At 43.9% G+C, this 27149-nt stretch overlaps 1 protein-coding gene across 4 annotated transcripts in view; it reads left to right on the top strand.

Moving 5' to 3' along the window:
- Positions 1-17771, top strand: part of DCP1B (decapping mRNA 1B) — a 52132-nt gene extending 34361 nt beyond the window's left edge. For all 4 annotated transcript variants that reach the window (XM_046679002.1, XM_046679026.1, XM_046679010.1 and 1 more), the window contains 6 exons: positions 205-271; positions 2452-2587; positions 10178-10306; positions 11813-12676; positions 14924-15169; positions 17556-17771. In XM_046679002.1, coding sequence (XP_046534958.1) covers positions 205-271; positions 2452-2587; positions 10178-10306; positions 11813-12676; positions 14924-15169; positions 17556-17636 — 1523 coding nt within the window. In that variant the 3' untranslated portion in view covers positions 17637-17771. The remainder of the gene's footprint in view (positions 1-204; positions 272-2451; positions 2588-10177; positions 10307-11812; positions 12677-14923; positions 15170-17555) is intronic.
- The last annotated feature ends 9378 nt before the right edge of the window (positions 17772-27149 follow it).

Raw genomic sequence — 27149 nt, 5'->3', positions numbered from 1 at the left:
TACTTTATTGGATGTGTGTGTGTGCATTAGACACTGCAGAGTTCTGTTTGGGCTGAAAGAATTCCAGTGCTGGGTTTTCAAGCTTTACCTTCAGTAATTGGCCTCATTTATTCAACAGGTATGTATTTTCCTTCAAGATGGTAAGGAAATTTCTTTCCATTTTGTAGTTCTGAAGATTCTCATAATTTGATGTGTTTTTTGCAGTGTCCATTTATGGAATTTGGTTCTATGATAAGGAGGAATGCCAAAGAATTGCAGAGCTTATGAAAAAGTAAGTGCTGAAGGCTAAGTCTTCTCAGGACCTGGTGCCTCTGTTCATACTCCTGCGTGTGTGACTGCACTCCGGTTGTAACAGAGTGTGTCTCTTACGGCAATCCCTTTGCAGAGGTTGGGAAAGCATTACTCTTGCTTTATAAATGAGAAATAGACACCAATAACAACTTTTTACATTTTCACAAATTGTAGGTACGATTTATCATGTAGAGTGGTTCACCTCATTTTCTGTCTGCATGTATGAAATATCGGTAATAAGAGTTGTTCCAGAGGGCAGTTTTCCTTAGTATCTTCCTCATTTGTAAATTAGCACTTCTTTTCTTTGAAAAGTTATCAGTATGTCTATCAGTAAAAAGAACCTTCAGAGCCATTCTAAAAGGCTGCTCCAGATTCCCTAAGATCATTCATTTCCTTCCTACCCTAAACACTTTCCTTTAACTGCGTACCCATCCATGGTCGTAGGCACACAGAATTTCCTCCTGTGTCTCAAAGGCTGTGAGTACTTAGTCTTTCTTTTCAATCTCCTTGGAGATAGCTGAGTTAATATTAGTTTAGTGATCAGTAGACAGTCTCTTCTCTCTTTTTTGTTACTGTTTCTTGTAGTTTCTCTTTCTTGTAATCTCATGATATCTTGTGATTTGTCCCATTCTGCGTTTTGGGAAACAAACTCCTGTGACTTTCCCACTCTTGGCTTCCCTGATTGCCCTGAGAGGAGGGCCCGGATAAGCATGCTGTCTCCTCAGCGGTTGGTCAACTCTCTGATGAGTTCTTGAGCCCCATGGCTGCTCCCTGTGAGGCAGGTATTTCCCTGCTGTTTGTGGGGCTGGTTTAGAACCTCAGAATGAGGTGAGTTTCCTGCCCGTGCTGTACTCAGCCAGTGACTGGACTCAGCTGAGCACATAGTATGGCTGCTGCCCACACAGATTTGACAAAGCAGCTCCATCTGCAAAAAACGCTTTTTCCTATTTTAAATCCTGGGGCAAGGAAATGACTAAAAAGTGACCCCCAAAAATGAAATGTGGGGAGCACTTTTTTATAAATAAAGATTGATGTCTGAAAATCTAGTGTGTGATAGCTAATTTTAGGCTACTAGCTCAAGTTGCAGGTGGTGATTAAGTGTGTTCAAACTGGTATTTACCACCATAACAACCAGTTCCTAGAACCTTTGTGTTATTGTGAACTGTGCGATGGAAAATAATAGCAGGATTTCATATAGGTTAAAAAATACCCTGTAGCTCAGCCAAGAGGCCGTGTTAAACTCGTGAGCGTTCTGCAGGGATTTCTTAACAGCTGGGGCGGGGCATGATTGCTGACTGGCAGTGAGCACCTGATTTGTGTGGACTCTGAGCCCTTCTTCAGTTAGAATTCAGTCTCTCAATGAATTCTCAGATCTCTTCTGCCATAAACTTCGTGGCATTTATGAAAGAATCTGAGCTTGAAGTTAAAGCACACAAAAGGAAGAATCTTTTTCTCAGTGTCATCTCACAGCGTATAGGAGCAGCTGGTCTCCCTTCAGTCCTGTTTGCAGGAAAGCAGATGACACTCTTTATTGCTCTGTTTTTAATGCCCCCTCTTCTAGACTGGAATCTTCACTGTGTTTCTAAACCGCCAGAGAACTCCAGGCCTTGAGTTTCTGGAGTCAACCTTGCTTTGACTTCAAGGCACTGTGGAACGAGGCGGGAAATCTCAATTTGCCATGCAGTTTGCTTGGGGTTTGAGAACTCTAAATTGGGTTTCTTCAGTAATTAATGAGTCATTTCAAATGTTCTAAATAAGTTGGCAGACTTTTTCTGAAAAAGACCAGATAGTGAATATTTTAGGCTTTGCAAGGCCATGTGGACTCTGTCACAACTACTCAACTCTGCCATTCGTGTGAGAAAGCAACAATAAACGATACGTAAACAAATGAGCTTGCTGTGTTTGTAACCTTCTTTACAAAAACAGGTGGTGGGCCAGATTTGGCCTTCAGGTGGTATTTGCCCAGCCCTTCTCCAGACCGTATCTGTAGTCAGTGTACTCAGGACCTCCCCTCTCATTTTTCTTCTTTCAATTCCTAAGCAATCTTATTTCTAATATGATTATAACAGGATAAAAACAACTGGTGAGAATTGGATGGTTTTACAAACCATTTCTGTTGAATTGGTTTTTCTTTGTGGATTTCCCCCTCTATTTTTCTAGCCTAACTCAATATGAACAGTTGAAAGCCCATCAGGGAGCTGGAGCAGGAGTCTCCCCAATGATCCTCAATTCAGGAGAGGGCAAGGAAGTCGATATCTTACGAATGCTCACCAAGGCCAAAGATGAATACACAAAGGTGAGTTTTTGTCCTCCTTTATGATCCACACTTAAATTCCACAGTGGGAACATACTCTTTGGGAAAGACTTAGTGCTATTAATTCTACCAAACAAAATTGTATGAAAAATAAAATCATTATTTGCTTTTAGTGGGCTAAAGAAAACTGTTTGCTTTTAAGTGGATTAAAACATAGCCTGAGAAATCAGGAGCCTTCATACGTACAAATGGTATCCAATCAGAAGATTTACTAGAAGATCCCATTTACAGTAGCAACAAATTATTATAAAATTCTTTGGAATAAAGTTAATAAGAAATGAGCAAAACTTATAGGAAGAAAACTTTTAAACACTCCTGAAAGGTGTAAAAATAGGCTTGAACAAATGGAAGTATCTGTCCTAATCTTGGATTAGAAGATAAAACTGAAAGCTCTCACTTCTTCTTAAATTAATCTATAAATTTAAGATGATTCCTAAACAAATACAAAGTGGTTTCTTTTCTTCTTTTCTGGATCCAGACAAGTTGATTATAAGGTTAACGTGGAGAAGTAAACAGGGAAGAATAGCTGGGAAACCCTGGGAAAGAAGAGCAGTCTTGGGTGGGAGAGAAGAGGGGAGCAAGCCCCACCAGTGATAGTAAGACATTAAAGCCTAAATACTTAAAACAGGATCGTGTTGATGGTATCGACGCACAGATAGCCACACAGCCCAATGGGACAGATGAAAAAGTCCAAAGTGAGACCCTAAGGTATATGAAAGTTAGGATATGATAAAGATGAAAATCTCAAATCAGTTATTTGAATGGATTTTTAAATAAATGATGTAGAATGGATTTTTCCAAATTTGGAAAAATACAAAATTGGGCCTGTACCTCATACCATATACCAGGAGAAATTCCAAATGTATTAGAAATTTAAATGTAAAAGTACAACCATTCAAGTACCAGAAGAAACTTCTATGGGTTTCTTTGTAATTTGGAAAAGGAGAAATCTTCCTAACTATACTTCAAAACCCAAAAGCAATTAATTCAACTACGTAAAAGTAAAAACTAATTTTTTTACATGGTTTAAAAAGAAAAAGCAAAGTAAAAAGATATAAAAACTGAGAAGAGTGGCCGGCCTGGTGGCGCAGCGGTTAAGTTCGCACGTTCCGCTTCTGGGCGGCCCAGGGTTTGCCGGTTCGTATCCCAGGTGCGGACATGGCACGGCTTGGCAAGCCATGCTGTGGTAGGCATCCCACGTATAAAGTAGAGGAAGATGGGCACGGATGTTAGCTCAGGGCCAGTCTTCCTCAGCAAAAAGAGGAGGATTGGCAGCAGATGTTAGCTCAGGGCTAATCGTCCTCAAAAAAAAAAAGAGAACCTGAGAAGAAATATTTACACCTAAATAACAGGAAGGTCAATTTCCCTACTTTATAAAGTGCTTCTATGAAAATTGAGAGGTAAAAGATTAACACTCTCTAGAAACGTGGGCAAAAAATAACATTAAGAAAAAAGAAAAGAAAAATCCTCGAATTGAGAAACTAGCTGAATTGAATGTATATAACTGAATATCATATTATGACATAATTCCTTTGAAAAGAAATGAGAGTGGCTTCAGAACCCAGTATTTGAGCTGAACACCTTTAGGGTAATATATTTTAAGAACAAAAATTACTGCAAAGAAATTATAAACTTTCTTCCATGGTTTTATTATTAGTAGTAATATTGCCATTGTAATTTTTCAACTCTCAGGGGATATAATAAGTATTTATGTGGTCAGAACAAAACCTTCAGTGTAAGAGAAAAAAGTAAAGTTCAAACTGTATGATGTTAAATTTTAAGTGGAACTCTCAGAATTAGTTCATATTTTGTTTCTTAAATATGTAGTTCCTAACTCTTTTCTTGAAAAGACTTAGAAATGAGTGACAACCCAGAAGCAATAACCACCAGATTATTCTTTCCAAACATTCTTCTCTCCTAGAAGGTATCAGGGCTCTTTAAGGAAATTCCTGACTACAGGTCTGGGACAGGAAAGTCAAACAAATAGGGTCATGTGAAAGGGGTACAATAGTCAGCTTGAAGGAACCACTGACCAAAGCGTCAAATTCTAACATCAATAAGAATGACTTCAGTGGATTGAAACATGTTGAATATATAAAACCTATGAGTTTGTAGTGATGAGAGAGAGCAAGCAGATTGAAAATAAGAAACAAAATAAAAAATAATTAGTAGCTATCCTTGGAGGTAGTAGGACACCAACTCCTTCCTCTGAAAATTGGTATTAAGAATTAAGGGTTTATCTTGCCTGGCCAGTATGGACCATATTTCAGAATAACCAGATAATCCTGGTTGATGAGGGAAAGTTCTTCTCTACCAAAGAATTCTAGCTGTTAAATGTAGATAGAACTTAAAAAGACCCTGGTGAAATAACTGAGTCAGGCAATGATCATCAGTAATGTTTATCTTATGAAGATAGGTTGATGGAAACTTGACCAAGGAAGGATCAGGCTGCCACCACCTGAACCCACTGATCAGCATCATTAAAAGTTGAACAACCAGACATTGTGTGCCTCCTAATGCGATATAGTGTGAAATATATAGCACCACGTTGAAATAATTCTTGCCAGAAGAGTTGATCCTGATCTCAGTCTTAAGTGCTAACTTTCTAGTTTACAGAAAATGAAAGGGAGAAGGTTAGAAGGGCAGGTAGAAAAACAAATTAAATGACCCCACAAGGAAGCAATCAGAAAAATCTTGAACAAAGTGAGACGTACTAGAGGACAATTGACCAAGTTTCTTCAGTATGCCTTTAAATTTGTTGTTGATTCATCCTTGATTGACTGTGAGCTCCTTGAGTACAAAGAACATCCCTTATTCATCTTTATATCCCTCGTCTTCTTCAAAGTTCCTGGCACATAAGTGCTAAATAAATGGTTGTCAAATGAATCAGTGCATATGAATATGAATATGAAGATGAATAAACCACAGTTTCATTATCCTGTCATGGAGCCTGGACAGAGATGCTTTAATCCCAGTTTCTGTCATTAACAACCGTTTTTGTATAGTCACATGCTGTATAACAACATTTTGGTCAACGATGGACCACAGGTTATGACAGTGGTCCCGTAAGATTAGTACCATATACCCTAGGTGCGTGGTAGGCTATACCATCTAGGTTTGTGTAAGTACTGTACGAGAGGAAGACATTTTCCTCTGTCCTTCTAGGTTCTTCTGGCTGGTCCAAGAATTAAATTGACATGAGACAGATAGGAGAAAAACAAACAAAAATTTAATAGCATGTATACCTGGGAGAAACCCAGGAAAACCAAGTAACTCACCAAAATGACTGAAGTTCTCTCCTTAAATACCACCCTCAGCTAAAGACAAGAGAGGATGTTGGGGATGGGGAGAGTCAGGGACTTCAAAGGGAAGGAAAGCAATTCATAGGTAGGTGAAAAGGAGCAAATGTTTGGAAAACAAGTGTTTGGCCACACAGAAACAGAAGAACACAGAAGGGAGCCCAACAAACAAGCTTTTCTAGGTTCCTCTCTCCCTACCACCTAGTTCATGTGATGCCAAGGTGATAGCTCGCTTCCTGAAACAGATTTTTTTTTTTTTTTTTGAGAAAGATTAGTCCTGAGCTAACTACTTCCAATCCTCCTCTTTTTGCTGAGGAAGACTGGCCCTGAGCTAACATCCATGCCCATCTTCCTCCACTTTATACGTGGGATATCTACTACAGCATCGCTTTTGCCAAGCGGTGCCATGTCCGCACCGGGATCCGAACCAGCGAACCCCAGGCCGCTGAGAAGGGGCACATGCACACTTAACCGCTGCGCCACCAGGCCGGACCCAAAACAGTTTTTTTTAATCTGAATTCTTTTAGGCAGTTAAGGGGGAGGTAACAAAAAAACTTTCGGAGTCTTTTGTTTTGTAAAGATAATCAGCCTAAAATAATCCTCATGTGAGAGAGACACATTCTGGGGTGGCAAATTTTGTTTCCCTTCAGTACACACTATGATGTTTGCACAATGATGTAATCACCTAACAAGCATTTCTCAGAACATGTCCCCATCGTTGAGTGATACATGACTGTATGAGTTTTTTAATTTTGTTTACTTCTTCAACAGTTATTAAAAGATATCCTAATGACTTGGCAACTAGTCAATTATACTTTACTAAGTGTACTATGTTAGGCACACTAAAGATTAATCTTAAATCTAGGACTTGGGTTTTGTGAAGACAGCATAACAGTGACTAATAAATAATAAATGTAAATATTGAACAAAAATTATTCCCTTTCTTCTCCCTGCCTCCTCTCAGCACACACACACATGTTGTGTTGTTTATATTTTATGGTATTTTGACATCTTAAAATCTTCTGGTTAGGGAGAGACTGCCCCTCCCTTGGCTTACCAGCTCTTAGAGACAGCACAGGGCTCAGCCAGGAGCATGCCTTTGATGCAAACTAACCAGCTCAGGCCTTCCCTCCCCTGTCTGTCCCATGCACCCCAGGAGGCCAGCTTCCTCTGTCTTAACCCTCTCAGGGCCAGGTCAGGCAACTAGGGACCACTCCTACAGTTTAGAGCCCACTGGAATTATTCAAACTAGCCAATCCTAAAGTGCAGAAACCCAGTAAAGACTCTAACCTCAATTTTCCCTTCGCTCCTGCTTTCTGCCTCCTGACCACCGTAAGGCTTTGCCAGGTGGCCCTGTGTAGGGTGCTGTGCCCCTGTCTCCAGGACCTGTGAATATAGTGAACTGTATTTCCTGAGCCTCCCCAGTGTCTCCTCCTGTACCCACAGCTGACTGACTGCCTCGTAAAAGAACACAGAACACACACACACTCAGAGACATTCATACGTGGTTTTGGAGGCTTAATTTGGGCCATCATTTTATACTATTCCTACAACTTGGAATATTTTTCCTCTCATTTTTTTTGCCGTTCAGAATCTACATATCTTTTCAGGCCTAGTTAAAATGCCACTTTTTACATGGAGTTTTCTCAGATCTCTTCATTCAAATTAATTATTCTCTCCACTGAACTCACCAGTCTATTACTATTTAGAACTTATTTTATTCTTCCTTATTTACTATGTTTAAGTCAACTTTTCCCACTACACTATTAACTTGTTGAGGTCAAAACAATGTTCTGTCATCGTTATTTCCCCGCAGATTGGTTGTTACAGTGTTGACATGAAGTGCAGATGTTTGATCAGTGTATAGATTGTTTTTCTATAAAATCAAGTACATGCTATATGCATGATGTTAATTGCTCCACCTGTGAGTTAAATAACATAAGGAATTATTCCTTCTGCCGTAACAGCCACATGAGGTAATGTGACCTTTCGAAGTACCTACATGATCACGTTACTTCTCTGCTCTGACTCCTCCCTGGTTTCTCATTGCCTAGTCTGTGAACCCTTAGACTCATCAGCGTTCCATAGCATGGCCCCAGATCTTCTTCTGACCCCACCGCCTTCCTCCCACTGCCCCTACAGATAGTTGAAACTCCTACTAAACCCAAGAACAGTTTTTCTTCCTGAAAGTGCCTTCATGCCTTTTCCCATGCCCTCTGTTTTCCTTCTTTAGCATCAACAAATGATCAGCCTTTCAATGCCCGTTTCAAACGTTCTTTGTCCGCCGTGTGATTTCAGGATCAACCAGATGTGTATGTCCCACTGTAAACTTCCATTGCGTTGTATAAACCCTTCCTGTATTTGCCTTACGTTTGTGTATCTCCCCTTCCCCCTACCCTCAGACATTTCAGAAAATGTGGAGATCATGAATAAAATGGTTCTTAGGTACAGGAGAGGGAGGAAATGGAAAGAGGACAAAAGAGAAAGAAAACAAAATTTTTCCTCAGAATTCTTGTTGTGAGGAAGTGAATTTCCTATTATTGGAAGTATTCAAGAAGAGACTGATTACATACTGGAGATATTATAAAAGAATTTCACTTCTCTGGATAAGTATTATACTAAATGACTTCTGAGATCCTTTCCAACTCTAAAATTCTTAAATTTATGAAAATCCCAAAAAGTAAGAGGAGGAAACATTTTGAGCTGAAGGTATATGATATTGGTAAAAGTGAAGCCTAGTGACACCAGATATAACTTTTTACCTGAAGATAATAAAATAATTTGAAAATCTTATTTGGGCCAATATTTTGTGTTTTCTCCCCCAAGAAACAATTTTCTGTGAATCTGCTGTAAAGTAGCAATGCTGTTAACTTGAGCTTCATCTCCTTTCACCTCTTCCCTTCTAATTGAGAGGCAAGTGAACAATAAAATAGCAAAACCTCAGTAAGAAAGAGCCAGGGCCAGAAATGGTCTGTAGGTTGCATGGTTAGGTTCTCAGTATTCAGAAGTGACTATTCTGTGTTTTAAGATTATTTTGTGTTTTGTGGTTTAAGGCAAGAATTCATAGTTCTTTTCTAGATAAAGCTGTGACTTATTTATGAAATTGAAGAAATTATTGTCTTTTGATGTTCAATGAGAAAATTCAAAAAAGTATAAAAAAGAAAATAAAAATTACCCATAATCCTGTAACCCAGAGAAGTCTACTTTTAATACTTATAGTGTGTTTTCTTTCAGAAGATAATTAGTCTTTTGTGCTTTAACTTTATAAACGTACATGAATACGAGTGGTAGGAGACCCCATGTCCTTATGTCCTTGAATTAGAAAATACATCCCAATCACTGTAAAAAACGTTGTGAACCTTGGGTTCCTGAGGGACCAGATTGTGTTTATGGCTCATTCCGTGTGAGAGACAGTGTGAAATATTTTCTGGCCCAAGGCCTTGACTGTACAGCTGAAACTAACGGTGCTGTAGAGAGTCTATAATACAGAAGGTGGCATTTTTCTATTCAGTTTTATTCAGTGTTAACAAGGTAGACACTGATATCATTGCTGTGCTCTTTTTGTTATGAATGCTACTGTGTTAGCAATTGCATGGTTGATTAGATTAATGTATGATAATGATTCAGTATTTGAAATGATGAGGCTTGTCTCTTGTCTCTTTCTCTGTGAAATTCTAATTTGTAGTGAGTGGCTCAGAACACTCAGATTTGAATTATTCTGTTTATGCAAGAAGTCATTTATTAAGTAAAGATGATGTTAGTAATTTTTAAATCAGTGGTTTGAATCAGCTTCACTTTTTGGTTTGTAGACCAAAAAGGTTTCCTTGCTTTGAGGATACATCTCTCTAGTTTTAAGTCAACTGCTAATCAGGAAATAAAACCCTGCTGCAGTCTAGACGTGTTATTTCAGGAGTAGTTTCTGTCATTGTTTGTTACTGAAAAGCATTAGACTCTGTATTTTTAAACTAGTCCTTCTTGCACGTATCTCTAGCCTTCCAAGTATCCAAGTATCTAAGAGCCTGTCAGTCAAAGGCTGATGTTGTTGGTAATATTTTAAGGCACTGAATTGTGCAACTAAGAAAAATTAAATTTGAATTCGATTTATACTCAAGTATAGCTCATATCCGAGGAAATTAAGGGATTTTTCTTGGTACATGAAAATCCATCAAAAAAATAGCTACTAATTAGATAAAATAAAGAGCGAGAAGGTATGTTCTTTTAAGAAGATTAAACCTCCTTTTACACCAGAATTGAGTTCTTTTTTCCATTCCAGTGCAAAACCTGCTCTGAGCCAAAAAAGATAACCAGTTCATCTGCCATCTATGACAACCCCAATCTCATCAAACCAATTCCAGTGAAGCCCAGTGAAAACCAGCAACAGCGCATCCCTCGGCCCAGCCAGGTAACGACGTCCTCTGCTTTTCCTTTGTGGTGTCTCTATAGGACTCTTAAAGAATTTCTACCCAGAGCATAGTCAAGGGAGGGCCTGGTATTCTTCAAGGATACCTTAAGGTAAATCCAAGAAAGAGATGTCAAATTAGATTTTTTCATTATAAATAATTTACTTTTCCTAGAAAGGGGTTAAAATTTTTTCTTTTGGCATTTACCATACTCTGTGCTAATCTCTTCTGGACTTGAATCCTTTGAGGATAGTGTATTTTTAAAAAAATGACAAACTAATAACATAGAGCTGACAGGAATATCACCCATCAGGCCCATATTCTTCTGAGGTAGATAGTTGGTTTCCCAAGGCCACTGAGAGAATGACAACCAAGGCAACAAAATTCAGTGTAACATTTCTGAGCACCTCCTTTGTACCAGGTACAATGCTAGGCACTCTGTACAGAGAAGGGGATTCCTATTCTAAGGAGTGGTATAAAATTCCCCTTTAGACCCAACGATTTGTCATTGTGCTTGCATCTAAAATATAAATATAATAGCAGTTTTTGTATGAGTATGTATTTTTCAGAGTAGTACAGCATTAACAAAATAGCTAATCTGTGAGTGCCATTATTGATTGTAAACATAATGGGTCTGTTTCCATTTTTTATGGTTATTTCTCATTAAAGGTTTTTTTTTTAAGGAATTAGTTTAAATCAATTTTGAAAATGAACATGGAGCCAAAAGACATAAAGACTGACTAATGAAAGTCTTGTATTGAATTTTTAAAAAAATAAGTCTTTTCTAATTATCTTTTAGCTTTTATTGTTTGCTTTCCATGGGAATTTTTTATTTTCATACAGAAGCCAGCTTTAGGCTTTAGAATGAAGCTCCATGTTTTCTTAGCCCGACAATAGAGAAAGCCTCAGAAAGAGGAAGAGGTGCTGTAGAGCAGAAAGGAAAGAGCTTTTGTAACTGGCCCGGCCAAGGTGGAGTTCATGTATTTGGCAATTTTTTTAAAGCTACTGGTATATAGTTGAAAGGTTCAAGTTAGACTAAATGACTTACATTTCTTTCCAGCCCTAAATTTCTGTAAGTCTTCGAAAGGCTACTGGGTATTCTGAACTTCTCACATTCCTGTGTATTCTCCGTGTCTCCTTGTACTTTGCAGGATGAGATAGACTTCCTGTTGAAGAGGTTATTTACCTTTTAGTGTATACAGTTTGGACATAGTGGCCTCCAATCTGTGAACCGCAGGTCCATCAAGGATCATATGCCTATTTTGTCAATCAGCAGACACCAAAATATAACAGCTGTCTTGGGAGCAGTAGTGGGGAATGCTGTGAAGATTTTTGACATTAAAAAGGAGGTCTCATTTTTGTAAAGTTCATCATAATTAAGTGTTTCATCCTCTCTAATTGATCTTTGTAAGTAGAAGAAATTCTTGGTTAGGTACGTTATGTTTTATAGCCTTCTATATAACCAAGTTGTATGTAGACCCATTTTCAGGTATTTTTATTTTTTCCAGACCTTAGACTCTGAACCCCAACACTTGTCCTTGACAGCTCTCTTTGGAAAGCAAGACAAAGCTACATGTCAGGAAGCTGTGGGGCTCCCACAGTCCCTCCACCAGCAGCAGCAGCCACAGCAAGAGAAGTTTCCAATTCGGCAGGGAGTTGTACGCTCCCTGTCCTATGAGGAACCCAGAAGACACTCGCCTCCCATCGAGAAGCAGCTGTGTCCGGCCATTCAGAAACTCATGGTCAGGAGTGTCGACCTCCATCCATTGTCAGAGCTGCCTGAAAACCGGCCCCACAAAAATGGCAGTACCTCTTCTGTTGGGGAAGTTTTTACTGGCTCTGTCCAGCCGGGGTCCCCCCATAGCATTGGCACTTCTCATTCTCTACAGAGTGCTTCCAGAACTCAGAACCTGTTAGAGAAGCTTCAGAGTGCCCCAGGGGCAGTGAACAAGTACAGTGCTAGGACACCAGTACCTGCTAGCTCAGCTGCCCCGAACTCCAGCAGAACTGTCACTGCTGCCACCCCTGCAGCTCCACCACAGGGGCTGGCTCAGCCACAGCTGGTGTATTTCAATGGCTCCCTTCCACCTCAGACGCTAGGACACCAGGCTCATGGAAAAGAACGGTCCACACTCCCAGCGCAAACGCTCCCCATCCCTGACAATCAGCCTAGCAGCTCTGGAGTGATCTCCCCTCAAGAGTTACTGAGAAAGCTTCAGATTGTGCAGCAGGAGCAGCACCTGCACGCGGCTCCCCGACCAGCCTTGGCAGCGAAGTTCCCTGTGGTCACTCAGAGCTCTGGAGCAGGGAAGCCCTTGGCGTCCTGGACCGACAAGACATCCAACACAGAGAGGCAGGCTCCTCTCTTTCAGGTAAATACCTCCCAGGGGTGGGCGAGGGGAGGGTCTGGTTATCGTGCATGAGATTGAGAATCAGCTTCTGTGCTCTAGGGGCATTTCTGTTTAGAACGGGGTGCCAGAAGCCATGTCTGTGCATCTCACTGTCACCTTAACTTTCTGCCTGGGAGAGACTCCTTGCTTAGCCGTCTGGGAGCTTCCCTCCTTTTAGAGATACTTTATTTGTAGATCTAATCTTCACAGTGTTAGAAGGTCTGAAGACATGGACGTGAACATGAGAAACCCTTATCTTTGACTGCGGAAACTTATGGTCTCTCTGAAACCACTCTGGGACACCAGACATCTGACCTCTCTTGTTATTTCAGTCCACGGTAAATTATCGCGCATTCATGTATTCAGTGACTGTTTCTGAGCACTTACTGCGTGCCAGGCATTGTGCTACATGAGGGTGACTAGTGCTGAAGAGAGAGACTCCCCACCTTTACAGAGCCCACATTGTGTGGGTGCCTGAAGTCAACAGAAAAAACTTATCATAACTCCTTAAAGGGGCAGCCTATTCTTGTTGACATTGCCAGTCTAGCTTAATAAAGATCAAGAGAGGGATAAGTATGCCATTTAAACAAGTAGCCAGAGAGAGGAAAATATTGTCATTTTTAGAAATATTCTGTCCTTCGAGGAAGATGGTCCTCTATTCATCAGGAGCGTGCAGCAGTGAGAGCACCACACGCTCTCCCATCGCCTGTAGGAACACCTGCAGACCTGACTGGCATTTTTCCATCTGGATTGGTACAAATTCATTGAAAATGAATTTCATTTGAAAATTAGGACCCTGTCCCAACTTATCACATATATCATCATTGGTCCCTTTGTCATTTTTTGGCAAGTAGCTCATAAGGGTTCCTCAAATATCTTTCACTTTTTTGAAAACAAAGATCATAGGCATGTAGTATAAGCCTTTGTGTATGTGAGACCCTGAGGCAAAGTGTTCTTGTTTGCTATTCATTAAACTCTCAAATTAAGTACCACTGCTGTAGAAACAATGCTTGTCACTCACCCGCATTGTTATTTCAATGTAATATTTCAATGTAGTATGTCCCCTTTTTTTGTATCTGCTTTTTTTCTCTTTGATGATTTAGATTGGACACTAGGAAAATTGGGTTAATAGTTTGACATAAACTTCTGCATGCACAATTCTCTTTTCTTTTTGGTGCTCGCAAGCGTGGAGAGCCGAGTAAGAAGGTGCACATTTTGTCAGCCCACACTGTGCTCTTAACGGTGCTGGGAATCCTCCTTCAGGGAGCATCTGCCCTCAAAATAGCAAATAGGGACAGTTAAAAGAAACAAACAACCTACCTTCCTCTAGGATAGTTTCTGCCCAAAAAGATACTGAGGGAGTGATTGCAAAATTACAGCAGCTTCTAGATTGCTGGTCTTTATGCCCCTCTTCTCGTGGGTTCTGTGGGGGCATTAGGAGGCTGATGAATAACGTTCTTTTTTCTCACCAAGTTAGAAACAAATGAGAGAGAGCTGTAGGAACCAGTCAGATGTCACTGGCATAACTGGAAAAGCTATTGGAAAACTTGATTTTAAGTCTGTTTGCCAACTGAGGTAGACACACTTGCCCAGAAATACAAGTCACTGGTGGTACTGGGCAATACCAACCCCAGGGGTGTGCCCCCAAAACTGCAGCATGGAGAAGGAGACAGTGTGTGCTCTCTGCAAGCAGGCAGAGCCTATCAGGAAAGGACCCGATAGTCACACCTGCCCCTGGTGAGGGGTGAGTGGGAGGCAGAGTGAGCCCGAGTGTTGCTCTCACAGCGCTTCCTCCACGTGAAGTCAGGAGTGGGGCGGGGGGGGTGCCCCCGACTAGCACAACAGCTCACGTGGGTTGTTGGGCCTTTAGGTCAGAGTAGTGGACAACTAGCCCTGAGGAAGAGGCCAGCAGTCCTGAGTGTGTGTGCCAGGTGATGATAGTAAACCAGGAAAGTAAAGTATTACTCAGAGGCCAAGCTTTGTATGTGATGACAGCAATAATCACCACCGCAGGCTGTACGGGAGCTGCTTAGTAACGACGGAGGAAAAGAGAGAGAAGTGAACGGGAGTCTGTTCTCCTGTAAGCTTTTCCCACCCAGTGGAGCTGTGAGCAGTTAGTATTTAAACTCGTTTATATGCACTCTTGCAAGCAAAGGGACTCTTTATACTGTTCGTTTCATTGAGTTGCTACTTACTCCTGCCCTCTGTGTCTGTATTTGCTGTGCGCAGGTCATCTCACCTCAACGCATCCCTGCTACGGTGGCTCCTTCTCTGCTCATGTCCCCCATGGTGTTCACACAACCCACCTATGTCCCAACAAAGGAGAGGGAGAGTGGGCTTTTGCCCCTGGGAAAACAAGAACCAGCTGCTGCCTCCACCAGCCTCCTGCCTCTGCAGAGCCCAGAGCCCTCTGTGATCACCAGCAGCCCGCTCACCAAGCTCCAACTTCAGGAAGCACTGCTGTACCTCGTTCAGGTGGGAGAGCCGCGTCGTCTCTCTTCTTACCCTTACCGATCCTGCTGACCTATTGGTTGCCACTGTGATATAAAGACTCAGTTATCCTACTTAGTACGCCCCCAGAATACTGTTCCTAAACCCCGATGGCTTCTGTGCTCAGTTAGCTGGCTGAAATTCAGAATACTACCTGTGGCTTTGGGAGGCTCACTTCCTCAAGAAGTTTGTAATTTGGAGGGTTGACTAAGTCCTCCGAGCAGCGGCCTGTCAGAGAAGAAGGAAGCACTTACCATATAATTAAACACCCACCGAGAGGGTTCTAGGTGCTGCAGGGTGCCCACACCAAGAGCTCCCCAGTGGGAAATAGATGCAAGAGCCATCTTGAGCAAGCGGCAGCACTTAGTGGAAAGTTCAAGCTGCCTGTTCAGACTGTTGAACAAGGAGGAGGAAGAAACGGGTCAGGAAGCAAGTAACAGCTCTGGCTTCCGAGGGCATATTTTACAAATAATTCTGAAACCTGCTAGTAAGACAGGCTGGAAGGAGGGCACTTCTTGTCAGCCATGTGTCTCCCTGGCCTCTCTGAATAATAATGACAGTAACCACTAATACGTACCTGGAGCTCTGTGCCAGGCTCGTCTTTAAGTGCTTTACACGCATGACTGCACTTAGTCCTTACACAACGACTCTATTATTTTTCCTCTGTTAGAGACAAGGAAACTGACGCTAACTGACTGGCCCAACGTCACAGCACTAGTAACTAGTGGAGCAGGACTCAGCTCCATCTGGTTTCAGGCGCTCCTTCCCACCGCACTGGCCTGGGGGCCGCAGTAGGAGCAAGGATGTTGTGAAGATCGCCTTGGGAGCTCTTACAGCAGTTCACCTGCAGAGCACACCCAAAAAATAAACGACAGGCCTTGAAAGCAGAATGCTTGTATCTAGACTGCCTTCAGACGCCTCAGTCTGATAGAGAGTCTTTAAGGAAATGTTTGTGGTCCTTTGCTTACGCTTCAGATGGCTGTTAGAGAGCAGGCTGGTGCTTCTGCAGCTGTCCCATGCTACTGGAAAAGACAGTGGTCTCTATTAGTGAAAACATTTCCTAAGAGTAGTGTATTTTAGAGAGAAGCAAAGGACTGGAGGCTGGAAATCAGCGTCTGAGTGGAAGCAGCAGCACAGTCTGCTGAAGACCTCAGCAGGCGCTTGGGCCGTCCCAACCAGAACGTCAGGGTAGAAGTATTGCTCACCTCTCTAAGTCACTCAGGATAATTTCATGAGGACTCACATAGGACAGCTGTAAACTTCCTTTCTGTGAGCAATCAAGAAAAAACCCAAACTGGAATTTTAAACTTTCATTTTTTTCTGGCTCATTCCATTTAAACCACATTGTTCCAAAGATCTCTGTGCAGGTGCCAAGACTCTGAAAGTCTGGAGAAGTCCCTGTACATTGCCGGTTAGGAATGGTATTTGTATAATTCCCACTCCGTTTCCTCCGCGCTCTGCTGGACGTTTCGCTTCGCCCGTGTTTTGGACAGCATCTTCTGTGGAGCTGGTAGCAGTCCTGCGGGCAGCCTGCTTTTAGTCTTCGCCTGTCGGGAAGACACAGTCTTATTCGTAGGGACTTTGTGGCTACTTGGTAGGAAGTACAGGGATAACAGCGTTCCTTTCATTCCGTGAGAATAATGCTAACTCTGTGTGTGGGGTGCCAAGAAGGAATGAAGAGGGAGTGTAAATGTGGGTGAATTGCTAAAGCTTTAAAGGATTCGCGTGGGAGGGAGAAGTCTCTAGAATTAAAAACAAAGAAAACCACTGATGAAACCCAAGATTCTCCCTCAGCCCTTAGCCAGGCAAAAGAGCCCAGAGACACCGGTCTAACTGCTACCCATTTCCAAGACCAAAAACTTTCCATGACTAATGGGAGAACTATACTGGCTTTGATGAGGCACCAGTGAAGCATATTGCAAATAAAGCCTTAACTAATGCCCCAAATAAGTATGCACACCGTAAGAGACTTGGAGGAGATTTGAGAACCACAGCAGTCTCCTAACTAACCTCCAGGAGCTGCTCACCTGGACCGTTTCCTCCCGGTCCAGCCTGCTGTTGGGCCCCTGCGTCCTTTCGCGCAGCCTACCAGGCTCCTCAGACTAGACCTCATCCATCCTCCACATGGCCGGGCTGCCCATCTGTGCTGTAGGTGATGAGCACCTGCTACTTCACATACCACCGGAAACCTGCCTTGCCTTCAGCCCCACTTAGCGTTCACAGATGCAAATAAAAACCGCCAGCTGTTAGAGCGGACAGGTAGAGAGGGGCCTCTTAGGATCAAAATGCTAGTTCAGCTCCGAGACAGGGCAACCTTTTGTTTCTGCCAACCAAATCGTATTCCCTTGGGTCTTTTGATTTTGTTTTCCAGAATGACGACAACTTCTTAAATATCATCTATGAAGCTTATCTCTTCAGCATGACACAAGCAGCCATGAAAAAGACTCTGTGAAAGCAAAACATGTTGAGACTGATTTTCAAGGTCCTCCAGCGCAAGGTTCTTTCCTGTCAAGTGGTGTCACCCTAAATGTTTCTGCCTTTTTAAAAAGTATGTGTAATATGAAGTAAATGTTTCCGACTTTTTTCAGTCAAGCTGTATTTTTCATCACATCCTTCCCTACACCAGGTGCTAAGAATTGAGTGGGTAGAAAAAGTCCTTTGCTCATATCACACAGTAAATGCCAAACTTAAACTACTTTTGTCTTACATGTATGGGGTCATTTCTAGAAGACTTAGCCTCTCTGTAGGAAGGGCTGTTGTGGGAACTTGGTTTCTTGTCTGTTAAAAGCTTCAGTCTTTGTTTGAACGCAGAGTGCAAATTTCCCTGTTGCTGAGCTCCCTGTGCCACAGTGCAGGCCCACCACCAGGGGGCAGTGTCACCCCACAGACTAACCTGGTGGACTTGGGACTTTGCTTTTATCAAACTAAACCTTTACAATTGGCTTGTTTTCCCCAGGCCTTTGAAGGGAAATTATTTCTAAAGGTATTTATAGCTAGTTTCTAGAGGATAGTTGTTCCAGGAGTCCACAAATGGCCCAGATTTCCAGTAACACTTCATTTATCCCGGTTCATGTTGTTTCCTTTGGACCCAACCAGCAGAATATGCCTGCCTCTGCTTCCAAATGAACAGTTTGTCATTTTTAGCCAAACGTGCTGAGAGGAAGGTCACAGAAGACTTTACAGCCTTTTCTTAGGCTCTAAGGATAGGTTGTGGATTGTTCAGGACCCTGGTGATAAGGATTCTTCAAGCTGTGTAGCAGATTGATTTTTATGTTCACAGAGATGAGGAGCTTCATCTTGGAAGGAGCCTTAGAGCTCTTGCCAAGTTGTTAGGGCCCGAAAGAGTCCGCATGGGAATTAGTCCCTGCTCAGTATTAGTAATAAATAAAGCTTTGCATTTCTATAGCCCTTTTTATTCTCGGATCGTAAAAAGATCTCTAGATGACTGCACAGAAGACAGCCTTTACTCTCATTTCATAGGCTGTAAAAGGAGGCACAGGGAAGTCGGTTTCCTCACAGCTTCTGCTGCCTCGACTTGGTTAGCGCCTTGGAGCTCAGTGCAGGCGCTCCATCAGGCGATGTTCATCAGATGCCGCCTCCGCCCCCTCCCCCGTGCACTTTCTCCTCTGAGGGGAGAGGTGGGCGGAAAAGGAGTCAGCTCTCTCCCGGTCCTTGTCACGTGCCCTCCTTAGACTGAGGCGCCCACTGTTAGTCTCCTGCGTTTAGGAAGGGGTGATTTCTTTTGTTTCTGTGATATCTCCGACAGCATCTAACACAGTGATAAACCCATGTGATGTTCTAACAAGATACTTGAAATTAATAATTGCATGTATAATATCTCAATATTCTTATAAGGAGAATGGGGCAAGGAGAAAGATACACATGGATCTATTATCCCAAAATCAATGATTGTGCTCACTTCGGCAACACGTGTACTAAAATTGGAACAAAATCAACTATGTACTTAACTGATGGCCAACTTTTTTTAAAAGAAAGTCTGATCTTAATTACATGTTTAAAGTTACTTCTCTAGCTAGGGAGAAAGGAATTCCATTTTAAAGACTAGCGTCTGAGCTAGCAACTGTTGCCAATCTTTTTTTTTTTTTAATTCTTCTCCTCAAAGCCCCCCAGTACATAGGTGTAGATTCTAGTTGTGAGTGCCTCTGGTTGTTCTCTGTGGGACCCTGCCTCAGCATGGCCTGATGAGTGGTGCCATGTCTGTGCCCAGGATCCGAAGCAGTGAAACCCTGGGCTGCCGAAGTGGAGCACAAGAACTTAACCACTTGGCCACTGGGCCAGCCCCAGGAATTCTATTTTAAATATTTCTAATGTATTTGCAGTAGCAAATGGCTAATTTCCAAAATATTTACTTTTCAATATTGAATAAATATAATTAGAAATATGAGTTGCAGCACCTAATGTGAAAAGATGCATATGTACTGATGTGGTGGAGGAATGAACCCAAGCCCAGCATGGTCAGACCTACACTGCAGGCTTCACTCGGGCCTTTTTAGGTCAACACCACAGTGATCTGTTTTGAAAAATAATAAATTCTCTGTCCTTTACTGGAATGAATCACTTTAAAAGTGACAGGCACAACTCATTTAGACCAAAGACTAAAGTCACCCTTTGAAAGGACACTTGGTGATGGAGTGCTTATTTCTTCTCTATGGCAAAGCAGATGAGAGCTTCTTTGTACAAAGAGCTGTCTCCAGAGAGTCCAAGAAATAGATTGAAAGGGTTATCTAAGGCACCCAAAATTAGATTTCATATATAAATTATCTTTTCTTTTTCCCATTCTCACCCCAAATTCTGAGACCATCACGATGGATGCCATCCTAGGTGTCATTGGCTCCCAGGAAGCAGTTTTAAGCTAACTGAATTTTTAATGGAACCCTGAGATATTTGTTCCTAAAGGCAGTATTATCCAATACAGTGGATTCAACCATGTAGAAATGAAGGAAGTCAGTTCTGCCAAAAGAACACATTGCTTTTGTCGAACAGAGTTAACTTCAATTCCTGGACAAGTGAACTTCTCTGAGATGCTGTTTTTCATTTGTAAAACTAATGTAATACCCACCTCAAAGGGTCCTTATGAGGAAAATAGGAGCAACATAGGTAAAATGGCTCCTCTGTGCCATGTGCTCTAGAAGTACGAGTTCCTTCCTACCTGCTCCGCAGTATTTGTTGCGCCCCGTTCTCTGACCCTCAGGGTAAGGCCTGCAGCTGCGGCCGTGGGCTTTATTTGCCGTCGGCTGTGACCTAAGTGTTAAGTCTGATATGGATGCTTATGTATCTGTGGTCACTTTGCTATACCCTCTTCTCCCCTTTATTTCTCTATCAATAAAATGAAAACAATAACGCTTACTCCTTCCTTCCAAAGGAAGTGCCATGAGCTCTTTAAGACAAGAATGTCAGTGTAACCCAAGATAGTATTGTTGTTACTACCCCTGCATTGATGGGTAAAGCCCCATTTAACTGCAAAGACAGAGGAGGGAGTGATGTTAATAGCATTTACAGTCTCTGAGCTTCTGAAAAGATGCACATTCCTCCCTCTCCCCATTTCGAAGGCCCAGCATGGTGGTAATTGCAAAGCGATAGACACCTTTGTCAGCATCTTCATGACTCCTGGTGTTTGTAGCCAGCCCTGCTGATACCCACAACTGGCTTCTTCCAGCCTTTTCAAAAGGTAGGCCCAGGGCAAAAACATCCCAGACTGAAAGATGACCCCTGAAGGCATACATTGTTTGCATCTGCTAAGTTCATTCTTCTCTCAGACACTTAGCCCGCCTGTGTTTCTCATGTCCCTGGACAGACAGGACTGTGCTTTCTTCCTCTTGAATGAGAAGGGTGCAGATGAGAGAAGAAGTGCCTTTCCTCCTGAAGAAATTCCAACTGTTGGATAACATTAGCTCTCTTCAGTTCTCTTGGATGTTAAAGAGAAAACTAACTGTTGACATGTGTTAAGGTTATGTCCCTGGGCATGAAGGATGGGAGTGTCACATCAAAGACCAGGCCCCTGAACACCAGGCTTCTCTTGGGTTCAACCACATGTCAGTACAGATGCCAGGAAGGAGATAAGCTCAGAACTGAACTGTAAAGGACAGTTCTTTATTCTGCAAGGCTGGAGGAGGGTGGAGGTATAGGGTGCAGTATTAGGAATGATGTCTCCAGACTCTGACAAATTGGCTGCTCACTCCTCCCAGCCATAGAGAAGCCTTTTTTGCCACAGTGCCTGGCCTGTCCAGATGTGTGCCTCCTCCCTCGTCAAAGAAATCAGCTTGCTTCCCAGGCTTTGGAACATCAAGCCATCTTTAAGGCTAAATTTGTCATTTGCAGCCAGTAGGTTGTAGCAACACTTCATCATGTAAAGTTGCCTGGCTGCACAGATTGGTGGGTCTCCCCAGCATTTTGCTGAGTGTTTGATTTCCAGGTTTCAAGTGCTCGGCATCCCCCTCCCTCTTACAGTTAGGGGAGGGATAGAGGCAGTTACAAACACCTGGTATATTTAACTCAACCTGAGTATCTAGATAGGTTTTCACCAAATTGGGTTGTGAGTAATGCCTTCCAGCAGTTTAGAGCCTTGAGAATAGTACATGACAAGAACTACCTGTGCAGACTGTGGTCTTAAGACGTCGGGGTCCCTGGGAAGTTGGAAGCAGAGCACGGCGGGGTGATGTTCTTCAGGGCGGGGCGGTGCAGACAGGCCTGTCGCGGAGCCGCTAGCACAGCCCAAACTGTGCGGCCTGGGTTTCTCGGACAAGGTCACCAAGGGCTCGGCAAGAATGAAGTAAAGAATGTTCTAAATAGGCAAGGGAAAGGGTGAGAGTTGTAAGCCAAAATCTAAGAATTTCCCTAAAAGTCGGAGGAGCAAGACAAAAGGCACTAACTACCGAGGTGAACGTCAAGGTGGAGCATCCCACAGAGGCTGGCAGGCCCTGAAGCAGACGCTCCAGAGACGTGGAAGGAGTGCCCCATTCAGCGATGCCAAGCAACAAGGCCACTGGTCTAGAAGGCAATATGCTCAGTGGGCCCGTGGTGGAAGCTGCAAGTCCCGTCCACATGCACTTCTGTGGAAGATGTGCCTAGTGGAAGGAAGTTCCAGCTCCGAGAGATTTCTCTCTTCCTATCACCTGGCTGATAGGTACTGCCAACCAGGTCTTTCCTCAGCACAGTGAGAGCCTACACAATCAATTTAAGGGCTCACCAAGATGGCAGTCCCAACATCTAGGCTGCCGTGAGCTCCTTATCCGATATGATAAAGTGCAAAGAACATGGTCTTAGAGTCAAAAGAGATCTGGATTTTAATTCTACCACCTCCTGCCTCTTTCCTCAACCAAGAGAGGAATAGGGGAAGACATGATTTTCTGTGTGCTTCTCACAGGAATGTAGCAGTTGTCCCTTAGAGTCAGAGGCAGCCATGCTCAGCAGTGGCATTTTCTGTTGGAGAGCGGCCCCGCAGACTGTGCCATGGACGGAGCTTGCTCCTCACTCCCCTCAGCCTTAAAGTTTAGGTGTATATCAGCCTCTCTCTGTGCCATTTATGGCTCTGTCGTAAATCTGTCTGGAATTCTTCGTGATGCTTTTATATTTTCTGCCCATAGCACTTCTCCAGGGTTATGATTTCCTTCAGTTTTATTCTCTTCTGTGCGCATAGTAGTTGGCTCAGCATGCCCAGAGGCTAAGAAACTGTGGCTTGACAGAAAAATCCGTAAATAACAGACCCTGATGGGATGAAGGGGCTCCGTTCTGCGGTGAAGTGCCTAGCCTGTGTGTGAATGTCCATGACCCATCAGATGTCCCTGTCTTCCTTAGGCCAAACTCAGTAATGTCAGCTAAAAAGATAGGCACTCCTAACTTTGGATTCCTAGAAAATTTTCATCCTTCTCAGTGCTCTTCCTTCCCTCTTAGCCTTCTTTCCCTGGGAGATATCAGAGGAATGTGCTCATTCAGGTTCATATATCCAGAAAGTATGTGTGTCTTTCCCGTCCATTGGAAATGAGCTGCTCTTCCGCAAACTCTTCACCACATGCCAAGTTTGGGGCCACTTCATTCATGCATGCGTGCATGCATCATTCATCCATTCATTCATTCACTCAGTAAAGATGTATTCAGCTGTCTGTGTGTGGAGACACAAGGGTGAATAAGACCTGGTCCCTGCCCCCAAGATCTCACAGTACAGGTTGGAGGGAGACAACATGATAAGGTCAGTCACTGATATATGTGGGATATTATGGCACGCCTAAAGCAAATAGGAGGTTTAGAGAAGGCTTTCAGGAAGAGGGTGCCTAAGCTGGTTCGTAAAGGATGGTGAAGAGTTGGGGAAATGGGGGCAGGCAGGTGTTCAAGGCAAAAAAAGGTGGCATAAGATATGAAGGCAAGGAGCAATCGTGTGTGTGTGTGTGTGTGTGTGTGTGTGTGCATAGTTAGGTGGGAAGAGGGGAGGCAGAGTACAAGCCGCTCAGTATTGCTGGAACTTAAACGAAGAGATGGAGGGTGGCGGGAGAAAGCACAGGCCAGACTCTGTAGACAATGGAGAGTCGTCAACAATTCAAGCAGGAAGGGCCGTGGCCAGATCTTCAGTTTTCGCCCATTACTGGCAGCTGAGTGGAGGAGGGAATCCAGGAAAGATAAGATGTGAACTGGATACACTGTTGGGAGGTTGTGGCCGTGGTCCAGGTGAGAAAGGATGGCGGCCTGATCCAAGGCAATGGGAGTTGAGATTTTTTTTAAAAGAAGAGACCGATTTAAGAAATATTTACGAAGCGAAATTGATAAGACACAATTATTGATCATCTGTGGATAGTAAAGAAGAAGTCAAGGATGACCCCCAGTTTCTAGTTTGGTTGACTAGGTTGATGATAATGAGGTTAATGAGGAAATACTGGCTAAAGTTAGTAATAATAATAGCAGATAGCATGTATGTATGTATGTACCAGGCAGTATTCTTGGCACTTAGTACATTATGTCATTTGTTCCTCACTGAAACCTTGCAGGATGTCCCCTATTTTGTGGCTGAGGAGCCTGAAATTCAAAGTTCATTTCTTCTTAATTGTACCATTTCACTCAGTCCATCAGAGGCAGAGCTGTTCTTTCCCATCGGCCTGAGCTGAACACGGGATGGGGAGCAGGAGGCAGCAGGCCGTGTTGCAGGCCAGCCTAGACTTGGGGAAGGAGAGCCTGCAGCGTGTGCTTCCCCGAGATTTCCCCTGGAGCTGACGACAGCACTCAGGGCCCACCACAGGAATTGGGGGCTCTGGGTCCCAGGGTCTGATCCTGACATTCTGTGAGTGTGGAGACCATTTCCCTAGGTATCCACAAAGGGCCCCACAGCCCCACACAGTCTGTGGCTCCCAGCAGAGTCTCTCCGGAAAGCGTCCCCACCTCCCTTGGCAGGGGGGCGTGTCTCTGCCAGGGTCTCCAGGCAGGCCCCTCAGCGAGCCCTGGGAGCCTCTCCACCACTTCAGCTGGCACCCCCTCGGGTTCTCTGAGGGAAGCAGCATCCACTCTGTGCTGGGGCCTGCAGATACTCACCTGGCTTAATGGATTGAAATGGGGTGGCAAGGGGAAGGGCTGGGAGCCAGGACTGCTCCCCTTTTCTCCCCACTGCCCAGGCCTGGCTGCCAGTAGGGCGCCCTGCCCTGTGTGAATGCCAGCAGCCAGGGCATGTAGAGGCAGCCTCCTGCAAAGGGAAGAGCAAGGCCAGGAGGCCTGGGTTCCAGTTCATACTTTGCTGTTAACCTGCTGCATGGCTTTTTCCCCCTCTCTGGACGTCAGTTTCTCTATCTATAAAATGAGATGGTTGGACTTGATAACAAAAATAATGCCTCATATCTGCAGTTCCAGACTCAGCAACTCTGTGACCCGGGTATTACTGTGACCACTTCATGTGTGAGGCCCCGAGATGGCTGTTAGCCAGTGGGGACTGGCGCTGACTGGGGGCATTTCAGGGAACCCCCACTAACACAGATGCTGGAGGGCTTCCCTTTATTCCTCACACCCCGCTCCGGTGGGGACAGGCAAGAATGACATCCTCCACAGCACGACTTCAGCTGAAGCCTGCAGACCCTTTTGGATGGATTTTGCCCTTTCAGTTCTAAAGACCACCAATTCTGCAGATTCAAGTTTTTCTTCTTTAGTGCCACCCAGTTGTCCATCAGTAGGGTGACCACATAATCTATCATCCAAACTAGGATACTTCTGAGCTTGAATTATTAATAATTACACCAGACAGTAGACATAAACTTGGAGCATCTTGGGCAAACGGGGACAAATGGTCACCATATATTTCACTGTATGCACCCCGCAAACATCCAGCACCGGAGATACCCCAGTTCAGCCATGCATTTAGCACCAGTCTTAGACTAAGCCTAAAAGAAATCATACTGCAGGCAAGCAGCTACCCGTAAAGTCGGGGGGCCAAGTTCTGGGCCTGGCTCGGTCATTAGTGTGTTGTGTGTAATAAAGCCAGGTTATGTAAACACTCTTAGCCACAGCTGCCTCTGTCAAACGAAGGGTTTTAACTAAATGTGGTTTCTTCCGGCCTCAACATGCAGCTTCCTTTCTCCTTTTGGGTCCTTCCTTTTTGGTTAAGATGGAACTTCAGGGGAGGTCACTGTCAAAGGTCATGAGTGTAAAATGGCCACTACTGTCTTTGTTTCCGCTGCCCCCTGGATATAGGCCCCTCCAAGCCCAGGACAGGGGTGCTTGGAATTATGGTGGGAAGGCTTTGCAGTCCCATTTTGGCTCTGCCATTGACCTGATCTGAGGCACTGGGCAGGTCCCATACCTGAGCCTCTCTTAGAGAGTCCAGCGCTGGTCTTGCATACCAGCCTGCGAGTGGGCCTGGCCAGTTATGTGGCCCCCTCCTGCTTCTCTGAATTGCCTTTTGCTGCTTAGCTTGGGACCACTCTGTGATCTTGGCCAAAAGCACAGATTACAAAATGTGAGCATGAAAATGGATCTTGTGAGATCATGATCCAACTCTTTCATTTTACTGATGAAAACACAGGCCCAGAGTGGAGTGTTGACCTACCCAAGGATATGCAACTAGTCAGTGGTGGAACCAGGACCAAAACCTTGGCTTCTCCATGGCAGCTGCCTTCTTTGACTTCAGCTGTCCCTTCCCACAACACAGCACAGCTCTCTCCTCCCCTAAGGGACTCAGGCATTAGTCAACCTTTACAAGTCTGTGTTTATTTATAAAGCTGCAGCTTCTCCTTCCAGCATCTGAAAGCGTTTTGCAGGCATTAATTAAGGAAGGTTCACAGCAAGCCCAGGAGGGAAAGAAGGAAGAGTTTGGGGGAGATCCTTTAAAGGACCTGTTTTCCCTGCTGGGTGCCTCTCTGTTTTTTCTTTAATTTCTTAGTCTCCTGCAAACATACACACACGTATACACACACACAACCCCTGAGGCCATTTCCGGCAGCCTTCTGGCATCCTTCATAACAAGCCTGTCTAACTCCACCCCATGCATCCCTGAGTCTAGTCCCCTGTAGACTGACCCCGACCAGCAGTGCCCACTGGATGCTCCACAGTCAGACAGAGGTGGACGGGGCCTCTTCCCTCACCTCATACAACCCTCATCCCACACCCCTCCTCTTCCAAAGATTCACTCGTGAATGCTCTGCACACTTCAGCTCAAATCATCTTCCACACTGTGGAGAAATAATCTTTTATTTTGTCTCCCATTAAGGTGGGAACGGTTCATAGGAGAAGGCCAGGACCAAGAAGAAAGGTGCGTCAGTGTCCGCGGCAGACCGCCGTATCAAGCTCCTGGGGCTGCCGTAACAAAGCACCCCAGACTGGGGCTGGAACAGCAGGAATTTACTGTCTCCCAGTTCTGGAAGCCAGAAGTCTGAGGTCGAGGTGTGTCAACAGGGTTGGCTCCCTCTGACGGCCGTGAGCAAGAATCTGTTCCGTGCCTCTTGCTCATCCTCCGGGGCTTTGCTGCGATCTTTGGCGT

Source organism: Equus quagga, chromosome 1 (assembly GCF_021613505.1).
Source record: "Equus quagga isolate Etosha38 chromosome 1, UCLA_HA_Equagga_1.0, whole genome shotgun sequence".
Taxonomy (NCBI): domain Eukaryota; kingdom Metazoa; phylum Chordata; class Mammalia; order Perissodactyla; family Equidae; genus Equus; species Equus quagga.
Note: the sequence above shows the minus strand (reverse complement) of the source record. Positions and strands in the feature narration are given on the sequence as shown.